Source organism: Carettochelys insculpta, chromosome 1, assembly GCF_033958435.1.
Source record: "Carettochelys insculpta isolate YL-2023 chromosome 1, ASM3395843v1, whole genome shotgun sequence".
NCBI classification, from domain to species: domain Eukaryota; kingdom Metazoa; phylum Chordata; order Testudines; family Carettochelyidae; genus Carettochelys; species Carettochelys insculpta.
The window spans coordinates 173,621,486-173,647,244 of NC_134137.1; the positions used below are offsets into that span (position 1 = coordinate 173,621,486).

A 25,759-nucleotide genomic window follows, 5' to 3' on the forward strand; every position below is an offset into this window, starting at 1 on the left:
TCTATCACCTAGAGTAAGGGATGGGAGGAAAGCTTTAATCTAAACTTTTTTTCTGTTGGCCTGCATCCAAAAAGTTCCCCAAAGAGAGACCAGTTAATTTATTTTGTAAATCAAGCTATGACATACCAGGGTACAATCCAGAGTAATGAGTTTCATACCTGCCCAACAACCTTGGGTGCCTTACAAAGCCTAGCTGAAATAGCTTACACACAGCCTTCCAGGGTAAAAGCCACACCCCTATCTGTGATCACGCCATATCTGATATTTCAATATTCATCCTCAAAGGATACCTCCACAACTCCTTCAAAAGGGGAGCCTAGGAACTTAAATTTGTAAATCTGATAGACAGCAAAAACCATGGACTTAAGAGACAGTGGTTTTATGGCTCTTTACAACAATCTTTAACATGTGACTCTGCTGGCTACCCTGAAATGCCCACATCAATCTCCTTATGCAGTAGGCCCCCGACTTACACAGAGGTTGTGTTCTTGCACAACCCCGTGTAAGTGAAATTGTGCATAACTCAGGGGAGCCAGGAAACTGAGCAGTGCAGCAGCACTGGTCACTTTTCCAGCTCCTGTAGGCTGCTGCCCCGGACAGAGGCTGTGAAACTGCAACTGTCATGCATGGTAGCCTGATTCTCACCACCTCTGAGGAAGGGGCAGGGGCTGCCTGCCACTCACAGGAGCTGGGAAACTGACCAGCACTGCTGCGCTGGTCAGTTTCCTGGCAACCCTGAATGGTGGGCAGCTGGGAGCCAGCTGCCAGCTCCCCGCCACTCTGAGTCTTCTTAACCTTCAGAGTCTCGTTAACTGAGATGCGCACTCAAGTTGCGCTAATATCTCCGTTCTCTGCTGTACATCACAATATAACCCCCCTTGTCCACTTCATATAATAGCCTACCACATGCATTAACCCCGTATGCTTAAAAATTGTCTGTTCCAACCTGTATTTAACTCATACACACTGATTTCCTTCCCCAGAACTGAAGAGCTCTGTGTAGCTTGAAAGCTTGTAGCTGCCAACAGAGGAAGTTGGTACTAGAAAAGACATTTTCACCTATCTTTCTCCTTTTCTTTTGTTCCATGCAATGCCCCATTTGGCCTTAACAAAATTCTGTTGAAAACAGACAAGACCAAAGATGTAGAATGGGAAAATAAAAGTCACAAAACAGCAGGCTACAGCAAAAGAGCATGATATCAACGTCTCAAATTTGTTATGTATTGTGACAGCATCAGCTACAGACTCCAAGTCAGGAAAGGGGACTTTTGTACCAGAATTATGCAGTCACCCAGTAAAGTATAGAGCTTCCCCCAAGTTATTTATAATCTAAAACCCCAATCCTGCAAAGATTAAGTGTGTTTAACTAAGGATGAGACATCCTATAAACCCCCAATCCTGTGTATGCTTAACTTCATCAATAGTTTTTAAGAGGTTGAGTTGTCCCACCGACTTCAGCAAATAAAGTTAAAAATTATTTATAGTTCTGGAGCCTCAGTCACCCTCACTGATTCAGCATATAACTGGCTTCCTAGACTGGGCAACACAACTGATCCAGGCCTAAACAATGCTGCCCATGTCACTGCTTTTTCTTTTGGAAAAAGCAGATTCTTACCCAGATGAACTTGCTGCTCCATGACCCCACCTACCACGGGAACACTGCAGCCACACACTCCCGGTTACCACAGGAACTTTCTAGATGGCTGTAGGCCGGACTGCAGAGGACATTTCACACAAGTCACGCATCACCTCAGCGCCGCTAAATTACAAATCCCGCCACGCACAATAGACACATCTTACACCACGTCAACCCACGCAGCCTGTTCAGGCCGCGCAGTGTTCTCTGGGGCTCTGTCTACACTAGGGAACGCTGGGCTGGGGGCAAGGGAGGACCAGGAGAGGCAAGGCCCCTGCCTCGGGGTGTTTTACACCGAGCCACACATAATACTGGTGGGGGGGGGCGGCTCCGGGAAGACTCGCGGGACCGGAACCCAGCACTAGCCGTGGCGAGGTACCAAACATACCCCCTGCTTTCCACATTTCATGCTGGGGTGGGGCCCGCTGGATCCCTCCGTGACTCCGCCCACCTCTGGCGCCCGAGGGAGGGGGCGGGGCCGGGGCCGAGGAGCGCCGAGTTAATGCGTTGGCGGCGGTTGGGCGTAACGCTCGCTGAGGGGACGAGGCGCTGGTGTGAGGAGCTGTCCCCGATTGGCTCAGAAACGGGGCCCTCTGAGCGCGAGGCCGGTATCCCTGCCCGAGCCGTGACACGTCCGTGCCGGGGAGGCGGGAGGCCTGGGCCAGAGCGGCTGAGGCGCGCGGGCGTCGGTCTCGTCCCGGGCTCTGCGTGCTCGGCCGCTGCTTTCCCTTCTCCAGCTATAAGTGCCCGCCGTGAGGGCGGGTAGTGGCGCTGACCGCTGTCACGGGCTTGGGGGTAAGGCCCGCACGCGCCTTGAGAACCGCACTTGGAGGCGGCCCAGCGCTGGCCTATGGCACGTCGACACTTAAGGGGAACGGCGACAGGTGCTACGCAGTTTTATTTGCGCCAGTTGCGTGCTGAGCCGACTTGGCAGCCCTCGACATTGGTCCCTGCCCTCATTGCAGGGGGCCGACCGATGCGCTCTCCCCGCCGGCGTTTCTTAATCGTTGCGGCTCGCAGGGACTTCCAGGGTCGACATTGATTCCCACAGGGTTCCACTTCAGGCACATAGGAAACAGCGCCCCGGAAGATTGAACCTAAACGTTTGGTCTTGTGCAGCTAGTGTAGACCCAGCTTCCCTCTATTCTGCAGGGGTTTTCCGAAATAACTTATTCTGACGGTCTAGATAAGTGATCTCTGAACAGAGCATTCACATCTCAAGAGCATTTTGAAATTGAACGTTCATGCTTGAGAGCCCAGTTTCAAGAGCAATGATGGGACACTACCCTAGAAGCCAGTTAAGTCGTAATTATCGCTGCTTAGTACACACTGAGGCTTCATCTATAATGACTCTCAGCTGCTTAGGTTTGATCATTCCAGGGTCAATGTCAACCCTGGAACAACTCCTCACAAGCTGCAAGGCTTAAGCAAGGTTGATGGGAGGAGTAAGGACAGCTGGGGAAGTCAGTGGCTGCTACACGATTTTTGCTATTCAATTGGCGTACCAAAAATCACGTAGCAGCCATCAACCTTCCCGGTAAGGGTAGATGTCGCCTGAGTCAATTTTGAAATTGAAAAGTGTTGGGGGTTGGAGAAAGCCATTCATTTTGGAGGAGCTATACTGTTGAGTATAATGCCCTGTTATTCTGGAATAACAGGCTTTGCAGTGTGGACTCGTGGGGTTTTTTTTCTGGAAAAAATGTAGTTTTCTGGGAGGAAAAAGAAAGCCCTCCACCTCCAGGTGACCCCGAGCTTCTGCTGTGGCAGTGGCTGGAGCTCTGGCCCTTTTAAACTGCTGGGTCTGGGGGCAATTGCAGCCTTTGCTCCCCCACCTGCCCCAGTTGGCATGGAATAGGGGTTATGTGCAGGGCAAAGGAAAATATGGGACTTGTGATTCAAATGCCCTGAGCTGCAGGGACCCTCAGGGAATGCTGGGCTGGTTCTTGCAGCCTGCCTGGGTAGCAGATCTTGCTGTGTCCAGCCTAGTTGCAAATGTCTCATTTTCCTGGGGGAAATCACACACACATGCCCTGACAGCAAGCTGGCAGAGGCTCGGTTTAAATTAAAAAAAAAAAAAAAAAAGGCTCATTATCCTTCCAAAGGTGAATTTGGTTCTTTTTGTTAATTATTCCAAAACTGTGTGACATTAATTCAGTGTTTGCAAATGATAGAGTGTGTGTGCATAGGGTCTATGCTACAGATCAGAGTCTGCGAAGCTGGAAAGTGTCGTCATTGGTACCAGCTGAGAAGTTACAATTTGTTAGAACCACTTTTTACAGTATAGCACTGTCAGGTATGTCAGTAGTTTTAGAGTAAGGTGGTGAATTAATCCGTCTTTCTTTTAGTGTACTTTCTGAGGTCGAAGTCCAGAAATATCAACAGTGAACGCTCTGAGTATCTCTTGATTTTCATGATGTAGATATAAGAAAAGAAAAAGATTTAGGGCCCATTTCTGCACACATCTGCTTAATGCCTAAGCCAGATATACGCTAGGGCATAAAATCAAATTAAGATATGCAACTCAAGCTACATTAATTGCGTAGCTGGATTCATCATACCTTGATTCGATCTTTGGTTCTGTCCCCACAGTTGGAGGTCTATGAGAGCATTTTCCCCCACATCAACTTCCATTACTCCTCACAGCTGTGGTCAACGGGAATGCCCTTAATGTTCAATTTAGTGCGTCCCTAGTAGGCACACTAAATCAAAACCTGAAAGACCCACCTTTGGAGTGATGATCCACACAAGTAGGATGCGCTCTTAGACTTCGCACTAGGTATTATATTGATTTGGGGTGTGGGCTTGTTTACCAATATGTAGTTACACTAGTACAACCCCATAGTAGGAACAAATTTATGTGGGTATACAAGTGCTTATATCAGTATAGTTCAGTCCCTCTCCTGAACAGGAATAGGCTATGTTAGTAGCTTTATTTCAGTGTAACTGTCCTCAATATGTGTGTACTGCATGAGGTATATCAGTATTGGTGAGTGTGTGCTAGACAGGGCCATAGGGTGTGACACACATCCACCCCAGGTATAAAAAGCTACATATCATAAGTGTGTGGGGGGGGGCTCAGTTACATGATGTTTGTTTTCAAAAGAGGAAAATGTATAAAAGTAATAAACTTTTCTGCACTTTAAAGGATTTTAAGCAATGACCCCTGGAAACAAATTCAAGAACTCTGAACTGATATTATTGTGTGAATGGAAAGAATGCCTTTTTGTAGGAAAACACATGGAGGAATTTTGTGATCATGTTGCAGAACACATGAAAGTGTATGAACAACATCCTGTGGAAGGAACAGGTAATTTTCATTACACTGATAATGTTGCAGCTTTGAAGATTTTTGTACTCTGATCCTGATCTTGAAAGTATCACTGGGCTGATAGAATGCAGTCAGTGAGACTCCATGGATGTGTCTACAGTAGGAACTGACTTCGAATTGAGGTGCTACTTTGAAGTAGCCTGCAGAAAGTCTACATAGGTTTTCCCTGACAGTAAGGGAGCCCAATTTCCAAGTCCTTACCTAATTCCTGGGAATGGAGTAGTGCCCTAACTTCGAAGTAGGGTGTGTGTAGATGCTCAACTTCAAAGTTATTTCTGTAGTGTAGACATTGCTCATGTGTGTGCTGGTGGCTACCTGCAGTTTCTTGCAGGACTGGAGCTTATATTTGTTTTTTTCTTTGTATCCAATATTTCTGGGGTTTTTTTTGTTTTTGTTTTTTATTTTTGGGTAAAAAAGAGATGTAGTACTAAAATATTAATGTAAATGAAATAATGAATCAGAAGTTTAAACTCAAATTTCTTCTTGAATCAGGGCTAAAGTGTTATTTTAATTTGTTGTCTCATAAAGAAATCTTAGATTTCTGGAACTTAAAATTTCTAATTTTAAGGTAGAGCTTGGAATAATTAATTTAGAGAAACTTCCCCCTTGTTGAAACTTGACTGTGGTAAATAAACAGTATTTACTTGCTGTTCTTCTATATCTTACACCTTCTAATGGTGTTGCAGTTACAGGAAAAAGCTGTATCCCACAGAAAATTGTAAGCAGTCTGCTTAGACCATAATAGCAATGATATAGAAGATATTTTTAATATCACTGTTGTAGTGCTTATGAATCCTGGTGTTTATTCTTAATACTATTTTTGCATGTTTAATTGCTGGTGTAGATTGAATTTAATTAAAGGTGTAGTAAATGAAAAGTAAAACAGAATCAACATCAACAATATGGCTCCACTATCCAGATTGATGATATTTTAGCTCATACATAAGTGAAAAGCTAACTTTTACAGAATTCTGTATTGGTCCTCTGAAACCACTGAGCTTGCCCTGGCTTGCTTTGGTACTCCAGAATAAATAATTCTGTGAGGTTATGGCTGTGTAATACCTACTGGGCAATAGACCCTTAAGTAATTCCAGCATTAACTTTTGGGTTTTTCTTATTGCATGGGCCCCCTGCTGCAGTGTATCTGTTTCACTTTGGGCAGATCCTTGCAGCCACAAGGAGTCCATTTCAAATTTAGAACCTCTGACAAATTACTGGATTGGAACAAGTAGACAACACAGCGTGATGACACTGTGAATGCCTGCAAGGTAAAAATGCCTAATATAGAAACTGTCTGCTCAGCATTCTTAAGTGGTCTTTTGAATTTAAGACTTGTACTGTCAAAAAAAAAAAAAGCGTGCAACACTCAAATATCGAAACCAAAATTATCTGAAACTCTTTTATCAGAAATAATTATAGCTCTTCTTGCTGTGCCTTAGCATTTCCTTTGTTTCCATACTTATTCACTATGTCCATTACATTTGGATAATCCAGTTTGTACTATATCACTAACTACTCAGGTTCCAGAAAGACTGTTGAATAATTAAAAGTTTAGTTGATTGTTTAACAGGTTGGAGTACAAACTGATTGTAGGCCTCTTGCTTTGTTAAATTTAAAAACACAATTAAGATTTTGGAGCAAAGACTGTCATTTGCTGAAAGTCCAAAGCCTAATAATCAGGCCTCACATCTTCACACATTTCCACACTATCACGGGAGGGAAGGGATAGCTCAGTGGTTTGACCATTAGCTGCCTTAACCCAGGGTTGTGAGCTCAGTCCTTGAGGAGGCTGTTTAGGGATTGGGGCGAATAGATGTCAGTGATGGGGCTTGGCCCTGCTAAGAGAGCAGGGAACTGGACTAGATGATATATCCCAAGGTCCTTTCCAGTTCTAGGAGATGTGTATCTCCAGTTATAAAAAATTGCATGCAGTGTTCTTGTGGCCATGTTGGTCCAAGGGTATTACAGAGATGAGGATATTACTCCATCTAGCTTGCCTTTGTAATGCAGTAAACTCTCTTTTATTCAGTATGCATTCAACCAGAACTCTCAGATGACTAATACAAACGTGCCACTTTCCCCCAGCCCCATCACTGCTGGAGTTCCCACAGTCCCGACTAGCTTCCCAAAGCCTCCAGCATTCTCCCGTGCCCTGGCCAGCTTCCCAGCCCTGGTGCTGCCAGCGTTACTCCAGCCCCAGAGTTGCTGGCTTCCCAGCCTCAAAGCTGCTGGTGTTCCCCCATGCGGCTTCCTAGCCTCAGCACTGCCGATACTACCCTGGCCCCGGTGCTGCTGGCCTTTCCTTATCCCAGGGGTCTGCAACCAAAATAGCAAGAAGAGACATTTTTTTCAAATTCAGTTACAAAATCAACAGAGTGATAGCCATGTTAGTTACAAAAATCAGTCCTTCAAGAGTTGCAATGCAGGTGAATATGAGACAATCCTTAATCAATAACGGCAAGCTATACTTTTTGTCACTCCTGTTTTAAGAACAGCACTCACACAATGATTTGTACCATTTATAAAGTTAAATTACCACATCTCCAGGCTTTATGGGCCTTAGGCCCCAAATGCCCCCATCCCCAGGTTTAATCCGTCTCAGCCCCAACCCCACCCCATGGGCTTAACCGCCCTGAGCCCCAACCTCTCTCCCCATGCCCCCAGTCTTAACCCTTCTCAGCCCCAACGTGTGCGCCTGCCGTCCCCAGGATTAACTCGCCTCAGCACATGCAGCTCCTCTGCAGTCGCCCTGCCATGTCCTCCGCCTCCTCAGCATGGCTGCATGGCTCGGGCAGGGGCAGGCTTGGCCGCACCTTCCCCCCCAGCTCTGCTGCCAGCTTAGATTTCCACCCATGTAGGGCGGCTCTCTGCCCTGTTGGCTTTCACTTCAGGGGCTCCCTGCCCTGCCGCAACTGACTACGCAGTGGCTGCAGAGGCTGCCGCCACTTAAACAAAAAACCTTAAATTCAATTGGTTTAACAGTGGGCAACTGAATTCAGGTATTTTGTTCAAGCAGCAGTGGCCTCTGGAGCTGCAAGTGGCTCATTAAAGAGCCTCATGCAGCTACGAAGCCACAGATTGCCAACCCTTGCCCTAGCCCCGAAGCTGCTGGCATTAACCTGGCCCTAGGGCTCTTGGCTTCCCAACTCCAGAACTGCTGGCATGCCCCTGGCCTCAGACAACATTACCTCGGTTCAGGCGCTGCTGGCATTTCCCCAGGCCTGGCGCTGCTGGTGTTCCTCTAGCACCACTCAGGGATCCCGTAGCTGTGCCTCTCGTGAGCGCTGCCTGTGCCTTCCCAGCTGCTCTCTGTTAACTGGCACATTTGCATATCTGGCAACCTCCTGGTCCCGGGGATGCTGGACATAAAAGTGTTTACTGTAGTAATCAGTAACATGTTTAGCAATGGAGAACCAGTAAGTAGCTGTTACGCAGACATTCTAGGCCCAGTGCTCTCTTTCTGGGGACAATTCCAGTTATTAACTTTTTGGTAATAGTAGAATTATCTGAGTTTTGAGAAAGTGAAATATCTTGTTCATTGCTAAGTCTTAATTTTTTGGATACCTAATTATCTGAACATAACCTTTATCCATGACAATACAAGTTTTATTTATAGTTCACTAGATCATCATCTACAATGTAAGTAACAGTTATCTTTGAGTACGTTCTTGAAGATTGTCACACATAATCTCTAATGTGAGACACCATTCCATGAAACTTTTTTTTATGTATGTTTAGAAAAGTACCAGTGTTGGTGGAGAAATTGTGAATTTTTGTCTACAAGTTGGAGGGAGCTGGTCACCCATGTAAATTTTCATGGTTACCACACCAAGTTGAAATTTTTAGGCTCTCAGTTAAGGACATCACACCAAGATTGGCCAGCATGTTCCCAGAATAGTCATTACCAGAATAAGATACCAAGGATTCCAGAGATGTTCGTTTGCCATTGGGAGAATTGCAGTGTAAGTGAAGTCAATGTTATTTCCTTTCTTGTCTGCTAACTGTACCTTAATCTTCCCCAGGACCTGGAAAAGAGAGGTTTCACTACTGATTTTTTTTTTTAATAATTTATTATTGAGTGATGTTCCTTTGCATCTTTGTTAGCAGAAATGGTAATTATTGTGATAGTTTGCCAAAGTATTTTCTTTATATAAATACCATTTATTTTAGCATCTGCCACCAATTCGCATTAAATCCAAATAGTCTTCTTTTTGTTAGAACTAAAATGATTTCTTCTTACGACACTACTTTTTTCTGTTTTACAAGTATATCATATACAATTGTAAAGTAGCCAGAAATATTCTAAGCTAATGAAAATGCAATCAACAAGGTTAAAAGACCTATTGTGTTTACTTTGTCTGTTTTCTTGAACAAAAATGAGACAAGACTATCTGATGGTTTCTCAGACATTTGCAGCCATTCAGTGATTCTGAAGCTGGATGGCTCAGAATCTTTTTTAATAAGCCGTTCAGCTTTGGATCATTAGATCAAATCTGACACAGCCTGTGAGCAGCTGAAAAAATGTCAGCTTCAGACTGTTCTTTAGCGGAATATATAAAATTAATTAGCGGTCTCCTTCCAGCACTAGTGGACAGTGCCTGCACCAAGAGTCATTTGCAATGTCGTTGTAATGATGTTGGTTGTTGAACAAGAGCTCTTCATACACTTGACAGTTTGTTTTTTTCACCATCAGAAATTGGTCCAATAAAATATATCACCTTATCTCTTTGTGTAAAGAGAACCATTACATTTTTTTCACCAGTTAATAACTTCTTTGTCAGTGCTGGTCTATGGATAGTGGCTGAATGGGTTCTGAAACTAAACTATCATTTGCCCTTACAAATATTCATCTTACAGCATCTCAGTCATCTTTGGTCCCCTGAACTCAGTTTTTGTCCATGGTTAGTGGGCATTTGTATCCTTTTGGCTGAAGCCCTTCAAAATAACACTGTGCCAGGGAAAGGATTCCTTAGGCCACGGGTAGGTAATCTGTGGCCCGTGGGCCAAATCCAGTCCACCATCCATTTTAATCCGGTCAGGGCTATCCCTAGAGGGACACTCCTCTCCTCTGCCCCAAGCTTTCTCTTTTCCCTTCCCTGCTCTGCCCCAACTCTACTTCTTCCCCAGAGCCCCTGACCCTTCTCCTGAGCAACACTGGCTCCTGCCCTTCTGCCACCTACGATCCACCTTCCCTGAAGTAGGCAGCAGAGCAGAGTGGGTCTGGCTGTGCTGCTGCCAGGTCCTACAGCCCTCAGAGCACAGGGCAGTTGTCTTGAACAGTCCAGTGGATGGGATGGCTCAAAATATGGCCCTCATAACCCCACTATGTAGTCGGGGGGCTTGCCCTGCTCCATTTGTGCCATGGCTATGCGTAACCACAAGAAGCAGCAACTTGTCCCTGCTTTAGCTCCTGTGTGTAGGGGCAAATAGGAGGCCATGCATGATACCCCGACCCAAAGCATTGCACCTGTAGCTCCCATTGGCTGGGAACTGCAGCCAATGGGAGCTGCAGAGACAGGGACTAGGCAGTGCACAGAGTCTACATCTGTGTAGGAGCCAAGAGGAGATATGCCGCTGCTTCTGAGAGCACCTTTGGGTAAGAGCCACCGAGAGCCTGTAGTGCTAAGCCCCTTCCTGCCCTCTGAACTCTCCATTCCAGTGCCTCTCTTGCAACCCAAAGCTTCCAGCCCTACCCAGAGCCCTTTCTCCATGTGTCACAACCTCCTGCCCTAGTTCTGATCTCCTTTCCATCCTCCAAGTCCTTGTGCCCCGCCCCAATGCCTTCTCCTGCATCCAAACCACTGCGCCCCCACGTGGAGCCTTCATACCCTCCCGCATCCAAACCCCAATTTTGTGAGCATTCATAGCCTCAGTACAATTTCTGAACCCTAATGTGTCTCTTGGGTCAAAAGTTAGCCCATCCCTGCCTTAAGCCATGCCCTTTAAAGTGGGAATACTAAGAAGATAGGCTTCAGACAACCTTACTTCATTATTACCTCTTTTCAGAGATTGTTGCCTTTCTCCAGAGTGGTTTTCATGAAATTTACAAATATAAATCTTTGTCTCAAATGACTTAATACCAAATAAGTAAATTAAAAATAGAGATCCAGATTGAAACAAATGACTGCATGCAGAACACAAACTCTATGGCCCTTTCCGCACAGGCCACTTTCTTTGAAAGTGGCATGGTAATACACGGCCCAAAATATGCTAATGAGGTGCGGATGCAAATTCCCTGTGCGTCATTAGCATACAGTCACATGATTTGGAGTCCAGAAATTTTTGGGAAGAAAGGGCCTCCAGAAGAAGGACTTCCTTCCAGAAGCTCCCCCGGGGCCACACTTCTACACGGCATTTTGGAGCCTGGAAGAAGGGTCTTCTGGACTCCAAATCATGTCAGCGTATGCTAATGAGGCACAGGGAATTTGCATCCATGCCTTATTAGCATATTTCGGGCTGTGTATTACCATGCCACTTTCGAAGAAAGTGGCCTGTGTAGAAACAGCCTATGAAACTCAAACAGCAGATCTCTTGTAGATAGTTTTAAGTCTACTGAATTAAAATTAACCAAGTCCATTTCATTTCTGAAAGAGCTTTCTTTTCCCTCCCCACCACTCTTGGCCTCTCAGCCTTTCAAAGTCATGGCTTCAGGAGTCTCAGGTACCATCTCCCCTCAGATTTCAGTCACTTCTCATCTGACCATTTTTTCATTTTAAAGGTATGCTATTTCTAGCTGAGGTTATAAAAAAGTATCCTGATTCTTCAGTGAAGTCTAGGAGATGTACTCCCAGAGGCACAAAAGTCTGCCCACCTGGAGCTCATTGCTGAACTGAAGTCAGGGTAATGTGTGAACAAGTGGACTATCATGAGGAAATGGAATAGTTTCCATTCTCTGTACAAGAGCTATTGTCCCGTATTTCCATTACCTCCAGTATTAGATAGGGGGAATGTTATTTCCCAATTTCCTCTCTGAGGAAGTAGTATTTCACAAGCTCTTTGATCTTAGTCTGCGTAAAGGGTGACTGGATCCTGGTCTGTTAACCTAGAAGAAAGCTCATTTGTTGCTTTGGCTGTGAATTTAAAGAGATGGTGCTCATACAGTTCTTAGATTTCTGTCTTCATATAACTGCATTTCTACATCAGGTAAGACTTAATGACAGATTGATTTTAATTTGACACAACAATCTGTGTCTGTAGGGTTTTAATCACCAGCACCCAGATCTACAAAGGGCCTTAGTTGCCTAACCCCCAGATTCAGGTGCCAGGATAGCATTTTAGGGTTCACTGATTCACAAAATTTCTGCGTGGGTGCTGCCTAACTCTGGGTGCAACCTAAAGTCACTCAGGACCAAAATTTTTGCAGTAATAGTTATTCAGGTACCGATGTTTCTGCCATGGCAAGCACCTTGCTTTCTTAATGTAGGTTTTCGTGTATTGCAAGGCCAGATGGAGCCAGTGTGATCAGCTGGTCTGAAAATTATTGGTTCAAGCCCTTAATGACAATTGAACTCACAAATCCTGGTTTATAAAGCCAGTGCTCTGGCCCGTGTGCTAGAGGGTCACCATGGCATGTGCCAATCTGCTGTTATCCTGCATGTGAGCCATGGCTCGGGAAGATAAGGTGTTCCTCCAGTTAAATTGCTTGTGGGGCTCAATCCTGGAAGTGTGTTTTTTAGGCCACCAACAGGGGGCATGGGTAGGTTAAAAAAAAAAGAACCTTTATTACAGTGGGTATGGCATTCCCCCCAGCAATTCAAGTCCCTCCTTGAACGGTAGTGATTCTTGCTCTTTTTCTGGCACAACTAATACTCAGTTATTTAAAGTGGAACAACTTGAAAGGAAGGAGTGAAGGAGATTCACATGAGAATAGTCCAGTGATTTAGAACAGGGGGTCTCAAATCCTGTCCTGCAAACCAACTCTGGCTGGAGCAGTTGCACGATCCAACCTTGAGGTACTGGGGGATTGTAGGGGGGAGATTGGCTATTACCATTCCCCAAGGTCTGCCCCTTCTTGCCCCTATAGCTCCCCATCCCAGAAGAACACAACCTCAGAGACTACAGGGGATCTAGCACAGAGCAGCAGCAGTGTTCGGGCCCCCTCGCGCTCGGAAGTGAAGTGGAAGTGCTTGCATCCCTACAGCTTCTGTTCCAGGCCCCCCATTATCTCCAAGGCTGCATCCTGGAGCACAGGATGCTATGGGGGGAGGAAGCAGGGTAGTGGCAGTAAGGAACAGTGTTTGGGGATGGTAACAGACAGCCCGCCCCAGCCCACTGACACTCCTGTTCTAGATTGTGCAACTGCACCAGCCTGGCCTGGCCTGGCTTGGCTTGTGGGACAGGAATTTGAGACCCCTGGATTAGAACATGCTTCTGGGAAGTGACAGATTCCTGTTCAAATCCCTTTTCATTGGGCAGAAGGAAGACTTGAAATGGGTTCTCTCCCACCCAGTCCCACCATTTCTGTGCAGAGTTGGTGGCTCCAGTTTGTGGATCACAGACAGAAATAGATGCCTTCCTGCAGGCTGCAGTCCAGAATTAGGTACTTATCTCCACAACAATTGTGTAGTTTAGATTTCCTCTCATTGGCATCTCCCACTGACTAGCTTAGGCAGATCCCTGCCTAGTAAGATGAGTTTTATGGATGGCCTTAGATGCCTATCACTACCCATTCATTCATCTTAGACGCTTAATTCAGGCGTTGTTCTTGTGGTTTTTAGGCACCTAAGTTCCTTTGTTGATCTGGACCCAATATGTGAACTACAGAACTACTTTCACAAACATTCATTTCTCTTCGAAGTTAAAAACGAACACAGTTATATATATCATTACTCTATCATAAGTTATAACTAATTGTGTAGCTTCATTTGCAAGTTCCATTTCCACTGAGCCACATCACTTAACCACTTTTCCCACGGTGGTGGTTGTTTTTAAAATATGAAAGTTAACCAAAAAATCCTTGTCTGTATACTTACTGGAACCTATCTTGCACTTTGCAAAGTCTTTAATTTTAAAAAATACCAATAAAACTCAGACATCTCACTTTTTTTTTCAGGCCAGGAATTAAGGGCCTCCCTGGTTGTGCGTGTCATGAAACTTGTTTTGTAGAACATGTTTTGTAAAAAAAATTATGGGAGTTGTTCTGATGGGGTAGTAACTTCACTTTCAGATAACATATAATCAGTTATTATAGGTAATTGACATTTTTGTATGCTTTTCTCACTTATAAAGATGAAATAGGCCCTTTAATTTTATTTCTGTATGTAACACTTTGCTAAATCTCTCTGTGCATGTTCAAGCATATACTTTTGTTATGAATTTATTAATTAAAACAGTGTTTCCCAACTTGGTAGTCAGGCTAGACGAGTTCAGAAAGGTGCGGTAAGATGTAAAACAAGAGAGAAGAGCAGTGGGGGCAGGGCAAGCCACTAACCTCTCCCACTAAGGGTATGTCTATACTTACCAGGGGGTCGGCATGCCATGATCAGTCTTCTGGGGATCAGTTTTGCCACATTTGTGAAGATGCAGCAAAATCAATCTCTCTGGGCTTGGGTGTTGACCCTGGTATGCCACACTGCTCACATTGGTGTAAGCCCAAAGAGGCCAGATCTACACCAGGGAAGAAAATCGAAACTGATATGTCGATTCTAACTATGCAAATGGCGTGGCTAGAATTGCGTATCTGGGGTTGACTTTGATCCCTAGTGCAGACCAGGCCTAACATTGCAAATGTTTTCCCATAGCTCCTCCTTGAAAATCTCCCACTTTGTCGCCCAGCTTCTGTGATGGCTCCTAATTTAGCAAACTGCAGATTTAATCAATGGTATATAAGATGTCTGGCTCAGGCAGCAGCCTTTAAGCTTTTCTTCGTACAGCCACAGTTAAATCTAAAGTTTATATTGTTTATATGAGGCAATCTTTGGAAAGTCAAAAGTACTACCATGCTTCAGAAAGGTGCAGTTACACTTAAATCAAAAGTTATTGAGATGTTTAACATGCAACCAGTTTCCTCTCTGAGCAACCTGGACTAGTAATTTGCTGGTACATAAGAATGGCCATACTAGTCAGACCAAAAGGGCTAATGCCAGGTGCTCCAAAGGGAATGAAACAAACAGGTAATCATCCCCTATCATCCATTCCCAGCTTCTGACAAAAGTGGGAGAGTGTAGGAGGGAAGCATCAAGAAAGGGGGAGTAAGAAATTAGAGAAAAATCAAAGATGGGAAAAACAATTTAAAAAAACGAGAATAGGTAAAGAAAAATGGAGAGTCAGTGACAACTGTGCCAGAGCATGGTGCACTGAATGGGATGGAGAGGGCGCCTATTTACTAACCTAGGAGAAGAAAGGCTTCCAACGAAATAAAGTTAGGACCACTGAACTAAAATAGACAGACTTCATCTTTAAGCTACTATTATCGAGGCAAATTCAGGATCTGGTATATGTGGAAGCACCTCTGGTATGTTCAAAATTCCTTCAGTAGATGAGGTACCATTACTCTGTAAATTCTGAAGAAATCACTTCTATAATTGTGTTTTGTTTCTGTCATTTGATTGCCTGCCAATACTATTCATCATCGCCATGGTTCCATTTTGTTTTCAGGGTACCTACAGCAACCCAGAATGGTTTTATAGGCATGTTGCCATGCACGCATACTCTACTGAGAAAGAAAATGTTCCAAGTAACAAGAAAGCTGTTTGTTGTCACTGGAAAGGTAGTTCACATAATAAAATAATGAACATTGCTCTGCTAATTTCACTGCCACTATAAAATGTACTGAATGTTAGATACCTTCCCTCAACATTTTTCCAGTGATCTTAAATAAAATACTTTATATTAAATGGATTGTATTAACAGTGCCAAGTGACATGATTAAATCCTATTATGCCAGAGTCTAATTCTTCAAGGTTTCAAGCATCTTCAATTCCCTCTTGACTTCAGTGGAAGTTGAAAACCTTCAGCACCTGCAGGATTGGAGTCCTAAACTGAAGGCATGATTTTGAGCTTAGAGTAACAATATTGCTACCCTGAAACTTTTTCCTATTTTATAAGACTGCAGAAACAATAATGGGCATCACATTCTGCACATAGTGGGAACTTTGCCTATGCCAGTGATCTGCAAACTGGGGGGGGGAATGTCCCCTTAAGGCAGCATGGAGGAACATTCAAAAGGATGCACAGTGTGGCTCAGTCCAGCCCTGAATGGGGCCAGTGAAGGTCAGCTGTACAGCCCGGCTCTGCCCAGCTCCAGTCACAGTTCCTTTCTGCCTCCAGTCAAGCTCTGCCCTCATTCCTTCTCCATCTGTCCACAGGCCATGTCTGCCCATTATGCAAGCTCCTCTATCAGCCCAAGATGATGAGTAATGGGAATGCAGGGTGCAGACAGATTCTGTTATTTGTAAGGAGAGAGGGGGTTGAGTTTGGGCACCAATGGCCTAAGTCAGAGCCCACTTTAGCCAGTGGAAATCGTTCCATTGATTTTAGTAGGCTCTTGAACAGGCTGTGCAGCACTTGCTGAGCTGAATTCTTTGTAGTGTTTGCAGTAGTAGTGGTCTGATTTTCCTAAAAACATTTTAGTTGTGTGCGTCTACAAATCATGTAATAGTGGGTTATAAGTCTATAATATAATCTTTCCTGTTTGTACTCAAAAGACAATATACTGCTCATGTGTAACTATTCTGTAATCTTATATAATATACATTTTTAGACTGTTCAGGAACATTTAAAGGGAAGCACAAGCTGTGGGATCACTTAAAAACCCACACTCAGGAAAGAGTGGTGGCCTGTCCGTCTTGTGGAGTGATGTTCTCCAACAATACCAAGTTTTTCGATCATGCCAAGCGACAGGTATCAGAGGATCGTAAGTGGATTTGCTGTATTTCTGTTTACATTTACTTAAGGGATTTACTTTTGGGCTACTTTACAATAATATCTATGTAACACCTGTTGTTTTTCATAAGTGTCAGTGACATGCAGAATTGACTTTAGGAAGGGAATTAGCTTCCTCAAGCATAGAAGTACTTTTGGCTTTGCAAAGATTGCCTGGCATAAATGATTAATGGGGGAAAGACAGATGCATGTTTCATCATCATAGCTATCTGACCAACAGATGTGGATTACATTGTGAAAATGGAGATTGCCTCTGACTCCCTGCCCATGGCTCTCAGGGTATCTGCACTCCACTAGAACAATGAAATGGCTGACTATTAGAAAAGGCTTTTAAGTGACAGAGGCAGAACTCTTACAAGAATTTGACTTAGTTTATGGAGAACAACAAGAAGTCCTGTGACACCTTATAGACTAAGAGAGATTTTGGAGCATAAGCTTTCATGGGCAAAGACCCGCTTCATCATTTGCATCTGATGAAGCGGGTCTTTGCCCGCGAAAGCTTATGCTCCAAAATATCTGTTAGTTTATAAGGTGCCACAGGACTTGTTGTTGTTCTCGAAGATACAGCCTAACACAGCTACTTCTCTGATACTTAGATTCTGGCGTTCACTTCTGCAAGGGATTTGAATTATCATGGAACTAACTACTTTCAAAACTAAATACAATACTCTGTTGAGCTTAGATTTTAGTCAATATGCTCTTCACTGCAACACATCCTTCTTCTCCCCGTCTTCCCCCCTCAACAAACTATAAACTTATTAGGATGTTTTTCCTACAGGCCAAGATGGAAGAGAGAGATTATTGGTTTTTTTTCAATATTTGGAAAGTGCTCAGGTACTATGGGTGCTAAGGTGATGGGGACTATATAAATATTCAAATCATAAAGCTCAGAAAACTGGTGAATTTAAAACTGTTAATAATTTTTGAACTGATTGTTGTCATGTTTGGAGTAAAATGAATCTATTACTAACGAAAATTCTGCAATTACCCTAAACCAGATTTTCTTCTGAAAAGCATTAGGCATACAAAATAATACTGAAATTGTTTCACTGCTGTGACAATTTAGTGATCACATTTATAACTATAATCTATGTATTTTAAAAATAGATTAATAAATACCTGTTGTATCACTCACTGATCAGTTCCCATTACATTTCAGAACAAGTATTTGTTTGTCAGAATTGTGCCAAACACTTTGCCAATGAGCGGTTACTGCGAGACCATATGAGAGGACATGGTGAGTCTGAGCTTTTTAACGTTTCCACTAAACTATGTAGAGCAACAGTAGATAGATGATAGCATTACTATGATATCATTTCATATGTCAGCTGAGTAGGGTGACCATCCATCCTGTTTTTGGCAGGACAGCTCTGTATTTCGGGTGCTATTCAGGCGTCCCGATTTATTTTGCAGAAGGGGCCAATTGTCCTGTATTTCACAGGGTTCACTGGCTTCCCCCACCTGGTGGAGCCGGGAGTTCGGACCAGACCATGCGGTGGCTCAGCTGCCACCTGGCTTCCCCCGGTGGGGGCTGGAGCTGAGTTGGGGCTGCGAGAGTTGTAGCGGGAGCAGGGGTGAACCAGAGCTTCATTGGAGTTGGATCCGGGGCCTGGCAGCAGGGGTTGGAGTGGGAGCCGGGGTTGGAGCCAGAGCTGCGGCGGGTTGAGTGGGGCTGCTGGAGCTAGAGCCAGGGCTGTGGGGGGTTGAGCCAGGCCAGGGAGGTTGGAGCAGGAGCCTGGATCAGGGAGGGGCAGGGGTTGGAGTGGGGCTGCTGGAGCTAGGGCTGGTGAAGGTTGAGCTGGGGCCGGCGGGGGGTTTGGAGCCAGAGCCACAGCTGCGGGGGATGGGGGGGGTTTGAGAAGGGTGGGGGGGTGAAACATGGCCACAGTGGGGTTGGAGACGGAGCCACCTGGTTTCCCCGCAGCTGGGGCAGCTGGGAGCTGGACCTGTGCAGTGGTGTGGGCTGCCACTCACAGCTTGGGGAAGCCAGGAGCTTCGCTGACAGGGTGGCAGCCCTGTTCCCTGTGCCCCAGATAGGGTGACCTTTTGGCCAGGAAGGAGTCATCCCCACCTCACATATTTGACCGGGGGAGATATGGTCACCCTACAGCTGAGAGATGCTATACAGGGACACAAGGCAATTATGATAGAGCTGTGGGGAAACAGAGTATCTGTCTGAAATATTTTTGTTCTCTTCACGTGCCCGCTTGTTTAGGACTTCCTCCTCTTGATGTCCTCACTTGATTACAAAGTTTGAATATTACATACCTTCTTATGGTTTGCTTTCATGGGGAGGTTATTCTGGAGTAAAGTAGAGTATAAGTTAAAAATGCTAAAGCTGTTCTGGAAGAAGAGTGATCTTTCTGTAATCTACACAAAACAAAGCAAGCAACAACCTAATCTGTCATCTGTAACAACCTAAAGTCTGACAATATTATTTATTAGGTAATGAGCTTTTGTGGGAAAGATCCACTTCTTCACGTCTGGAGCAGTACTGAGAGAAAAAAAAGTGAACCTTACATATTTTATATTGATTTCCCATAAAAGTGTCTGATTGATTATAAAATTACAGACTTCTTTTAACACCCCACCCACCAATGTAGATCCTGGCTACATACAGAATTGCCTGTTACATGCACTCTCACAACACTTCCACCATCGTGCCATAAAGAGGTATGAAGTATGCCTTTTTTATACTAGTTCCTGTGGCAGTGATGGGCAAACCATGGCCTGCAGACTGCGTCCTGCCTGTTACCTTTTATTCTGGCCCTCAAGCTCCTGCTGGGGAGTGGGGTCTGGGGCTTGCCCTGCTGTGCATGTATTAAGACTCAACACTGCTCCCAGAAGCAGTGGCATGTCCCCCACCCTTTGGTTCTTACACGTAGAGGCAGCCAGGGGGGTTCTGCATGCTGCCCCACATCCTAAGCAGCTCCTTCAGCAGTGCCTGCAGATGGGACAGCATGCCAGAGACAACTGCCAGCACCTTTGCTTAGGAGCTGGGTGGGGTGATGTGCTGCTGCGTCTGGGAGCTGCTTGAGGTTAGTGCTGCCTGGAGCCTATACCCATGAGCTCCCCTCCTCTGCTCTAGACTAGATTCTCTTCCCACCCTCCATACTCCTTAATTCCAGCTCAGAACTCCTTCCTATACCCTAAACCTCTCATTCCCATCTCTGTCCCATAGCCCACACCTACAAGCCACAGCTCTCACCACTTCCTGCATCCAAACTCCAATTTTGTGAGCATTCATAGCTTACATATACTTTGCACACCCTCGGGTTAAAATATTTGCCCATCCTGCTCTAGAAAGTCAAACTTACTCCCCTTTCTCCTGTGACATTTGTTTCTCTCACCATCTAACTTGAAAATAACTCAAAGTGCTTTTTCACGTGTATGTTTATTGGCATGCTCCCAGTTTGGCCCATGTTTAGTGCCCCTCTGGTCACTTTTTCTCCTTTTTTTCTTACGTATTGGATACCCACATAGGAGTAAGTTGTTAATTTTAATGCACATGGGTTTTTGTAAATGCTTGTATCATATTGCACCAAAGACTGAGTATCTTGGCAAAGAAGTGACAGAAATAAAACTATTACTATTTCTGCAGTTACCCGTGCTACATGTCCATTTTGTGACATGGTGTGCACCAGTTTCTCCTCTCTGAAAGCACACGTCAGATTCCGACACTGCGATGAACGCCCTTTCCACTGTGATTTCTGTGACAATAGGTAAGGAGATTTGGAAATCTGAAAAAACAAAAGTAAGAAGAACTTTCAACCTTTACAATAGCCACTCTTTGCTCAAAACAAAAGGACAAAAAGGGTGGGCAGCTGTATTAGCTTATCAAACACATAAAAGCACTTCTTTAACATGCGGTAGAAGTAGGATTGATGCTTTGTTTCTTAGTGCCAAAAGATGTCTTCCAGATGAGACTGTATACACTGTAAGAAAAGTAGATCGGTAATCAATTTTGGCCATGTTTAGAAACAGTAGCCATGATTTACAGCAGTGCCTGCAGGAAGCGCTTCCTTGCAGGGTACAGAGCCACTTCCTCCTCCCTGTCAGGCAGAGGCCATGAGAAAATCCAGTCAACAGCTTGCCTTGATCAGGCCTGTGAGGCTCAGGGCTTCCACAGTGGGCAGCCAGCTCTGGTGCTCCAGTCACAGTGCCCCCTGTGTGGCTGCAACACCAGTGCCAGCTCACGCTGCTGGGGGGGGGGTGGCCAAAGTCTGAGCCTCATGGGCCCGATCCAGCCCATGGGCAGTAAGTTCCTGGTCCTGATATAGGGCCTTGAAAGGAAGGATAAGAAGTTTAAGCCTGGTGCAAGGATGGATTCCACGAACAGATATTGTGGTCAGATAACACTTCCATGTGCACATTTTAGTAGACTGGAAGGAGTGGCATGAATTTACTATGACAACAGTTGATCAGGGCATGGACAAGAGTTTTAGAGAACAGAGAGGCATGGATGGAAAATTGAAATGGTACTGTGGAAAAACTTGCAAGATTTGGACACAGACTGGATGCCTAGGAAGAAAGTAGAAGCAGAGATTACCCCCAAACCAGTACAATGAGAGTGTTGGAACTGTTATTCCCCTTTCCTGGATTGTGTAATGGAAGTAAAGAGGAGAGGTAATTTGTAGAAGGTCCCTTTGCTCATTGTCAGAGCCAGGACTAGGACTCAAGAATCTGTGACTCCCACTCCTGTGCTCCAAACACTAGAACAGGATTTCTCAACTTGTGGGTTGGAACCCAACGTTGGGGACCTACGATGTTTGAGGGTGACATGGCAGCTCTTGTGGCTCCGGTCCCATGGTGCTGGCTGGGCTCACCTCCATGCTCAAGGTACGGCAAAGTTGGGAGTCCCAGCAGTACTCAGGGGTTGGCCCAGCTGTCCTGACAGGAGTCAGGGTAGGCCAGATTTGAGTGGCACTTTGAATGAGATGACAACTGCACTCAAACAGATTTGGTCCAGTCAGAGGGGCAGGGCCAAACTGGAGTAGCATTGCAGTTCGAGAGGTAGCAAAGCCTGGAGCTGAGAGCCAAGCCCAGCCAGCCCTTCCTCACAGGAGCAGCCACTGTGGGGTGAGTGCTGGGCAATGTTCCCTCTAATCTTTGCCATATATGTATGGATTTTTTTCCATCCATGTTCAGAAAAATAAGTTATGTGCACCAAGGAATGTGTGAAAGTGTGCCACAGGTATAAACAAAAACCCCAGCTGTGAGTGCTCTGCTAATCATTTGGGCAGAACTTGAATCTCTCCTGAGCATCCATCCAAGTGCATAGCTTTCAGGGAACACTGGTGGAGGCAGGACTTAAAAACAACCATTAATGTTTCGTTTAATTTTTTCCATTCATGTTCAGAATAAATTTTACGTGTATCCAAGCATGTGTGGCCGTTCTCCATCAGTAGTAACTCATGTGGCTGTGGATGCTCTGGTAATCAGCTGGGTGGTATTTGAATCTCCTGGTTGGCTGCCCAAGCACACAGCTTACAGGGAACACTATCTATCATTACCACTGGGAGGGTCAGGATCCAACCAAAACCATCCCAGGGCCTCCATCCCAGACTATTTACTGGATTGCAATAGGCTGTTAACATTCACAAAGGGGTCCTGAGCCGAAAAAAGACGAGAACTTCTGTACTAGACCACACGTCTCTGCTATTATTGCTGTTTGAACAGTAGTAATAATTTGTTTCATCTTTACACTCCTCAGTTTTAAGAATGCTTATGATCTTCATAAACATGTTGAAACACACAATGATTCAAATGCCTACAGCTGTGATGTTGAAGGTTGTGTTTTTACTTCCCGGACTTCACAGATCTTGAGACAGCATTATAAGAGAGCGCATATGGTGGGTATTAAAAGAAGCAGACTGAAATACCTTTTAATAGACAAGAGGGGCTAATTTTCAAAATCTGTTGGCATGTCCACATACCTGATTTGTGCTTACATCTCAAGTATTTGTGTACATAAGTTAGCTGTTTGTGGTTCCATGTTCCAAATCTTGAAAACTGGGTCAATACCATGTTTTTCTTTCCTGTAAATCAACAAGACATTCCTCACCTGAGAAGCAAAATATTTGAAGGTATATACTTCTGTGTCAGCTTACTGCACTCTGTCCCTAGAACTGGTAACGTCACACTAAAACAGAACTAGAACTGGAACATATTTATTATACAGCTTTGAACTTTTCTGAGTTATAATGGCTGATGTATTGCAATACATTACTATCCAGCTGTTCTTTGTTTAAAGAGAAGTTGCTTTAGTGGATGCTATAGTCCCTGCTATCAATAAAGACTGTGGTATCTGCAGTGTAATTTTAGATCAGAGAGTCGCAATAGTCAATGGAGATCATCTATCAAAATATGTGTTTAGAAAATAATAGGTATTATAAGGACTATAATAGGACTGTAATATGTATTTCAGGACTGTAACATGTACAGGTGGTATTATTTTTTCCTTAATTTTATTATTTATATTTATTATCAACCTCAGTTACTGATTCCCACACCATCTTTTCCTCAGAATAATGGCAAACTAAAATATAAATGTCACATCTGTCAGAAATGCTTTTCCTGGTGTTACACACTGACTCTGCATCTTCGCAAGGTGCACAAACTCAGCAGTCGTTCTCGCTTCAGGTATATTATCAATTCTTACCTAAACCAAAAAAAAAAAAGTTTTTCCCCTGCAGGGAGGCAGTTTTGTATAAGGGGTACAGGAATTTAATTACTGTCTAATGAGGAGCAATTCTAGTTTCATCATAGGCAGAGTGAGAGCAGGGGGAAGAGGCTACTATAGCTCAGTTAGGGGCCAGCTGTCCCCACTTGAGGCTGCCATGGGTCTTTACAAAGCATTCCCCCAGTATGGGGGGAAGAGGTGGGAGGAGGAGGTTGGAGAGAAGCAAGGAGATTAGAGCAGACGAGGGTGTTAGAGTGACCAAGGAGAACACAAAGAGTACCAAAAACAGCAACGGAGGTGAGGAGCTCAAGCAGGGAGTATTTGGGCTCCCTGCCCATGAGAAACCCCAGGGCTGAGCTGGAGGCTGGGAGGGACTAGTCACTCAGCCTGGTCAGACCAGAGGGTTCCTACCTGCTGCCCTTTGGGCTGAGGGACCAAAGCCCGAACCCTAATGAGGACAAACAGACCCCACACTGCAGGACTGTGGACTAAGCAGAAGTCTGGGGCCCAGGGGTGACACTGATCCTGCAACAGAATATGTTATGAATAGATTCCTCTTCCGTGCATGTTCATGTTTCAAGTAACACAAAATACAGGTTGAACCTCTCTAATCTGACACCCTCGGGACCTGCCCAGTGTTAGATGAGAGAATTTGCCAGATCATGGGAGGGCAGTGTTGTCTAGCGGCATTACCAAGACTTCTACTGCTTACTAGGCTCTTAGAAGACATTTAGGGGTAAATTACAGCTAAATAACAGCACAGCACCCTGAGAGCCAGGACTGGTGGCAGCAAACAAACTTTATGGGACAATGGGAAACTTGGGAAAAAAATCACGGTAAGTGTTCATCCAACTAACTAAAATCATGACGGATTAGGGATGTTGCCAAACGAGAGTTCTTGATTAGAGAGGTTCAGCCTGTAGTTCCATTATGTTTGTTTCTTTGCATAATCTTTGTTTTATTTAACTACTGTTTTGTACGTTGCATTTTATGATTCGGATTTTAAATGCCTAGCCCTTTGGGTTTGCTCAGATTTTGCATTTGTATGCCTGTATGTAAAACTACATTAATACATATTTCATTAATTTTATTTTATTCACTTAGATACAAAGAAGATGATGATGGGTGCCTAAGGTTAAATGTTGCAGTTCATAATGCTGTCATGGGTTTAGATCACAGTCTTGAGAACAAGACGTTACCAAAGAAGTCTTCAGTAGCTCAAAACAGTATTGGAAAAGAGAGTTATGCCTCTTGCGAAAAAAGCAATTCATCCGAGGAACTGCATTCCACAAGATTTCAGAGATGGTCACTAAGTACTGCAGAAAAGATTATGGTAGATTCAGAGATCCCCATAATGGAGCCAATGTATTCTGAACTTCAAACTACTCCACAGTCATCTGAGAACTCTGCTGCGCCTGCTGAACTTGATGAAGCAATGACATTGAACAGAAAGGAAGAATTAATAGAAATTGCACTGGACTTGGGAATTCAGTTTGCTGTTTAAGGAAAAAAAAAACATTTTCTGGGATTTTTATCCTGGGATCTATATAATGTTCATGGAAGGAGTCATTATTTTAAGTTAATATGGCATATACAAAGAGTGTGTGTTGTTATCACTTGTTAAAATGTGTGTGTAATGTGTATATATTTTAAATATGCTAAATGTATTAAATTATTCTATCTGAACATATGAGAGTATACTAAAATTGTTTTGCTATATGTTCAGTATGTGTGCTCTTTTAGTCTCTTATACAAAAGCAACAAACCTATCTCTCAGTGGCAAGATTCGGAGCAGCACACTAGACAAAGGGCTTGACCTGATTGTGCATTACAATTTTTTGATTAGACCAACATATGTTTTTAACAGATGTTTTGGCCTTTAGTTAGTGATGTTAAGTATATTACAAGTAATATGTTAGAGTAATTTTAAGTAACTTTCAAGTAATTTACTTTGGTTTTAAACTATGATGTGCTTTGTAAACAAATATAATTTTAAACCTTTCTGTTGTGTAAAGGTGATTGTAATTCAGTGCATGAAATAGATATTGAGAGAACTGATCTTGATTTCATATAGCACTAATTATAATTGAGAAATTCCAAAGTATTTCAGAATAATCATTTGGGAAGTAGAAGTGGTGACTAATTTTCAGAAATAATTCCATGCAGCCATGGTTATTATAAACTGTTGAATAAAAAAGTTGGCCATGATTCCAGTACTAATGTTTTTAAT

At 44.1% G+C, this 25,759-nt stretch overlaps 1 protein-coding gene across 3 annotated transcripts; it reads left to right on the forward strand.

The window, feature by feature from the left end:
• Positions 1 to 2,154: 2,154 nt before the first annotated feature.
• Positions 2,155 to 25,759, forward strand: LOC142013869 (histone H4 transcription factor-like). 3 transcript variants are annotated; one of them, XM_074995839.1, is made up of 10 exons: positions 2,155 to 2,520; positions 4,782 to 4,943; positions 8,703 to 8,926; positions 15,561 to 15,672; positions 16,666 to 16,818; positions 18,007 to 18,084; positions 20,449 to 20,569; positions 22,561 to 22,699; positions 23,374 to 23,489; positions 24,634 to 25,759. In XM_074995839.1, exons 2-10 carry the CDS (start codon positions 4,793 to 4,795, stop codon positions 25,031 to 25,033), a joined length of 1,494 nt encoding a protein of 497 aa, XP_074851940.1. In that variant the 5' UTR covers positions 2,155 to 2,520; positions 4,782 to 4,792; the 3' UTR covers positions 25,034 to 25,759. The 3 variants fall into 3 exon arrangements, with proteins under 3 accessions (XP_074851940.1, XP_074851924.1, XP_074851931.1); XM_074995823.1 differs by having other exon boundaries at positions 2,155 to 2,431; XM_074995830.1 differs by lacking the exon at positions 2,155 to 2,520 and having other exon boundaries at positions 2,605 to 4,943.

Coding starts and splice junctions, on each gene's coding strand:
- LOC142013869 (XM_074995839.1), top strand. CDS start 4,793: ATGACCCCTGGAAACAAATTCAAGAACTCTGAACTGATATTATTGTGT. Junction 18,085..20,448: donor AGACCATATGAGAGGACATG/GTGAGTCTGAGC, acceptor CTATTTCTGCAG/TTACCCGTGCTACATGTCCA. Junction 23,490..24,633: donor AGCAGTCGTTCTCGCTTCAG/GTATATTATCAA, acceptor TTATTCACTTAG/ATACAAAGAAGATGATGATG.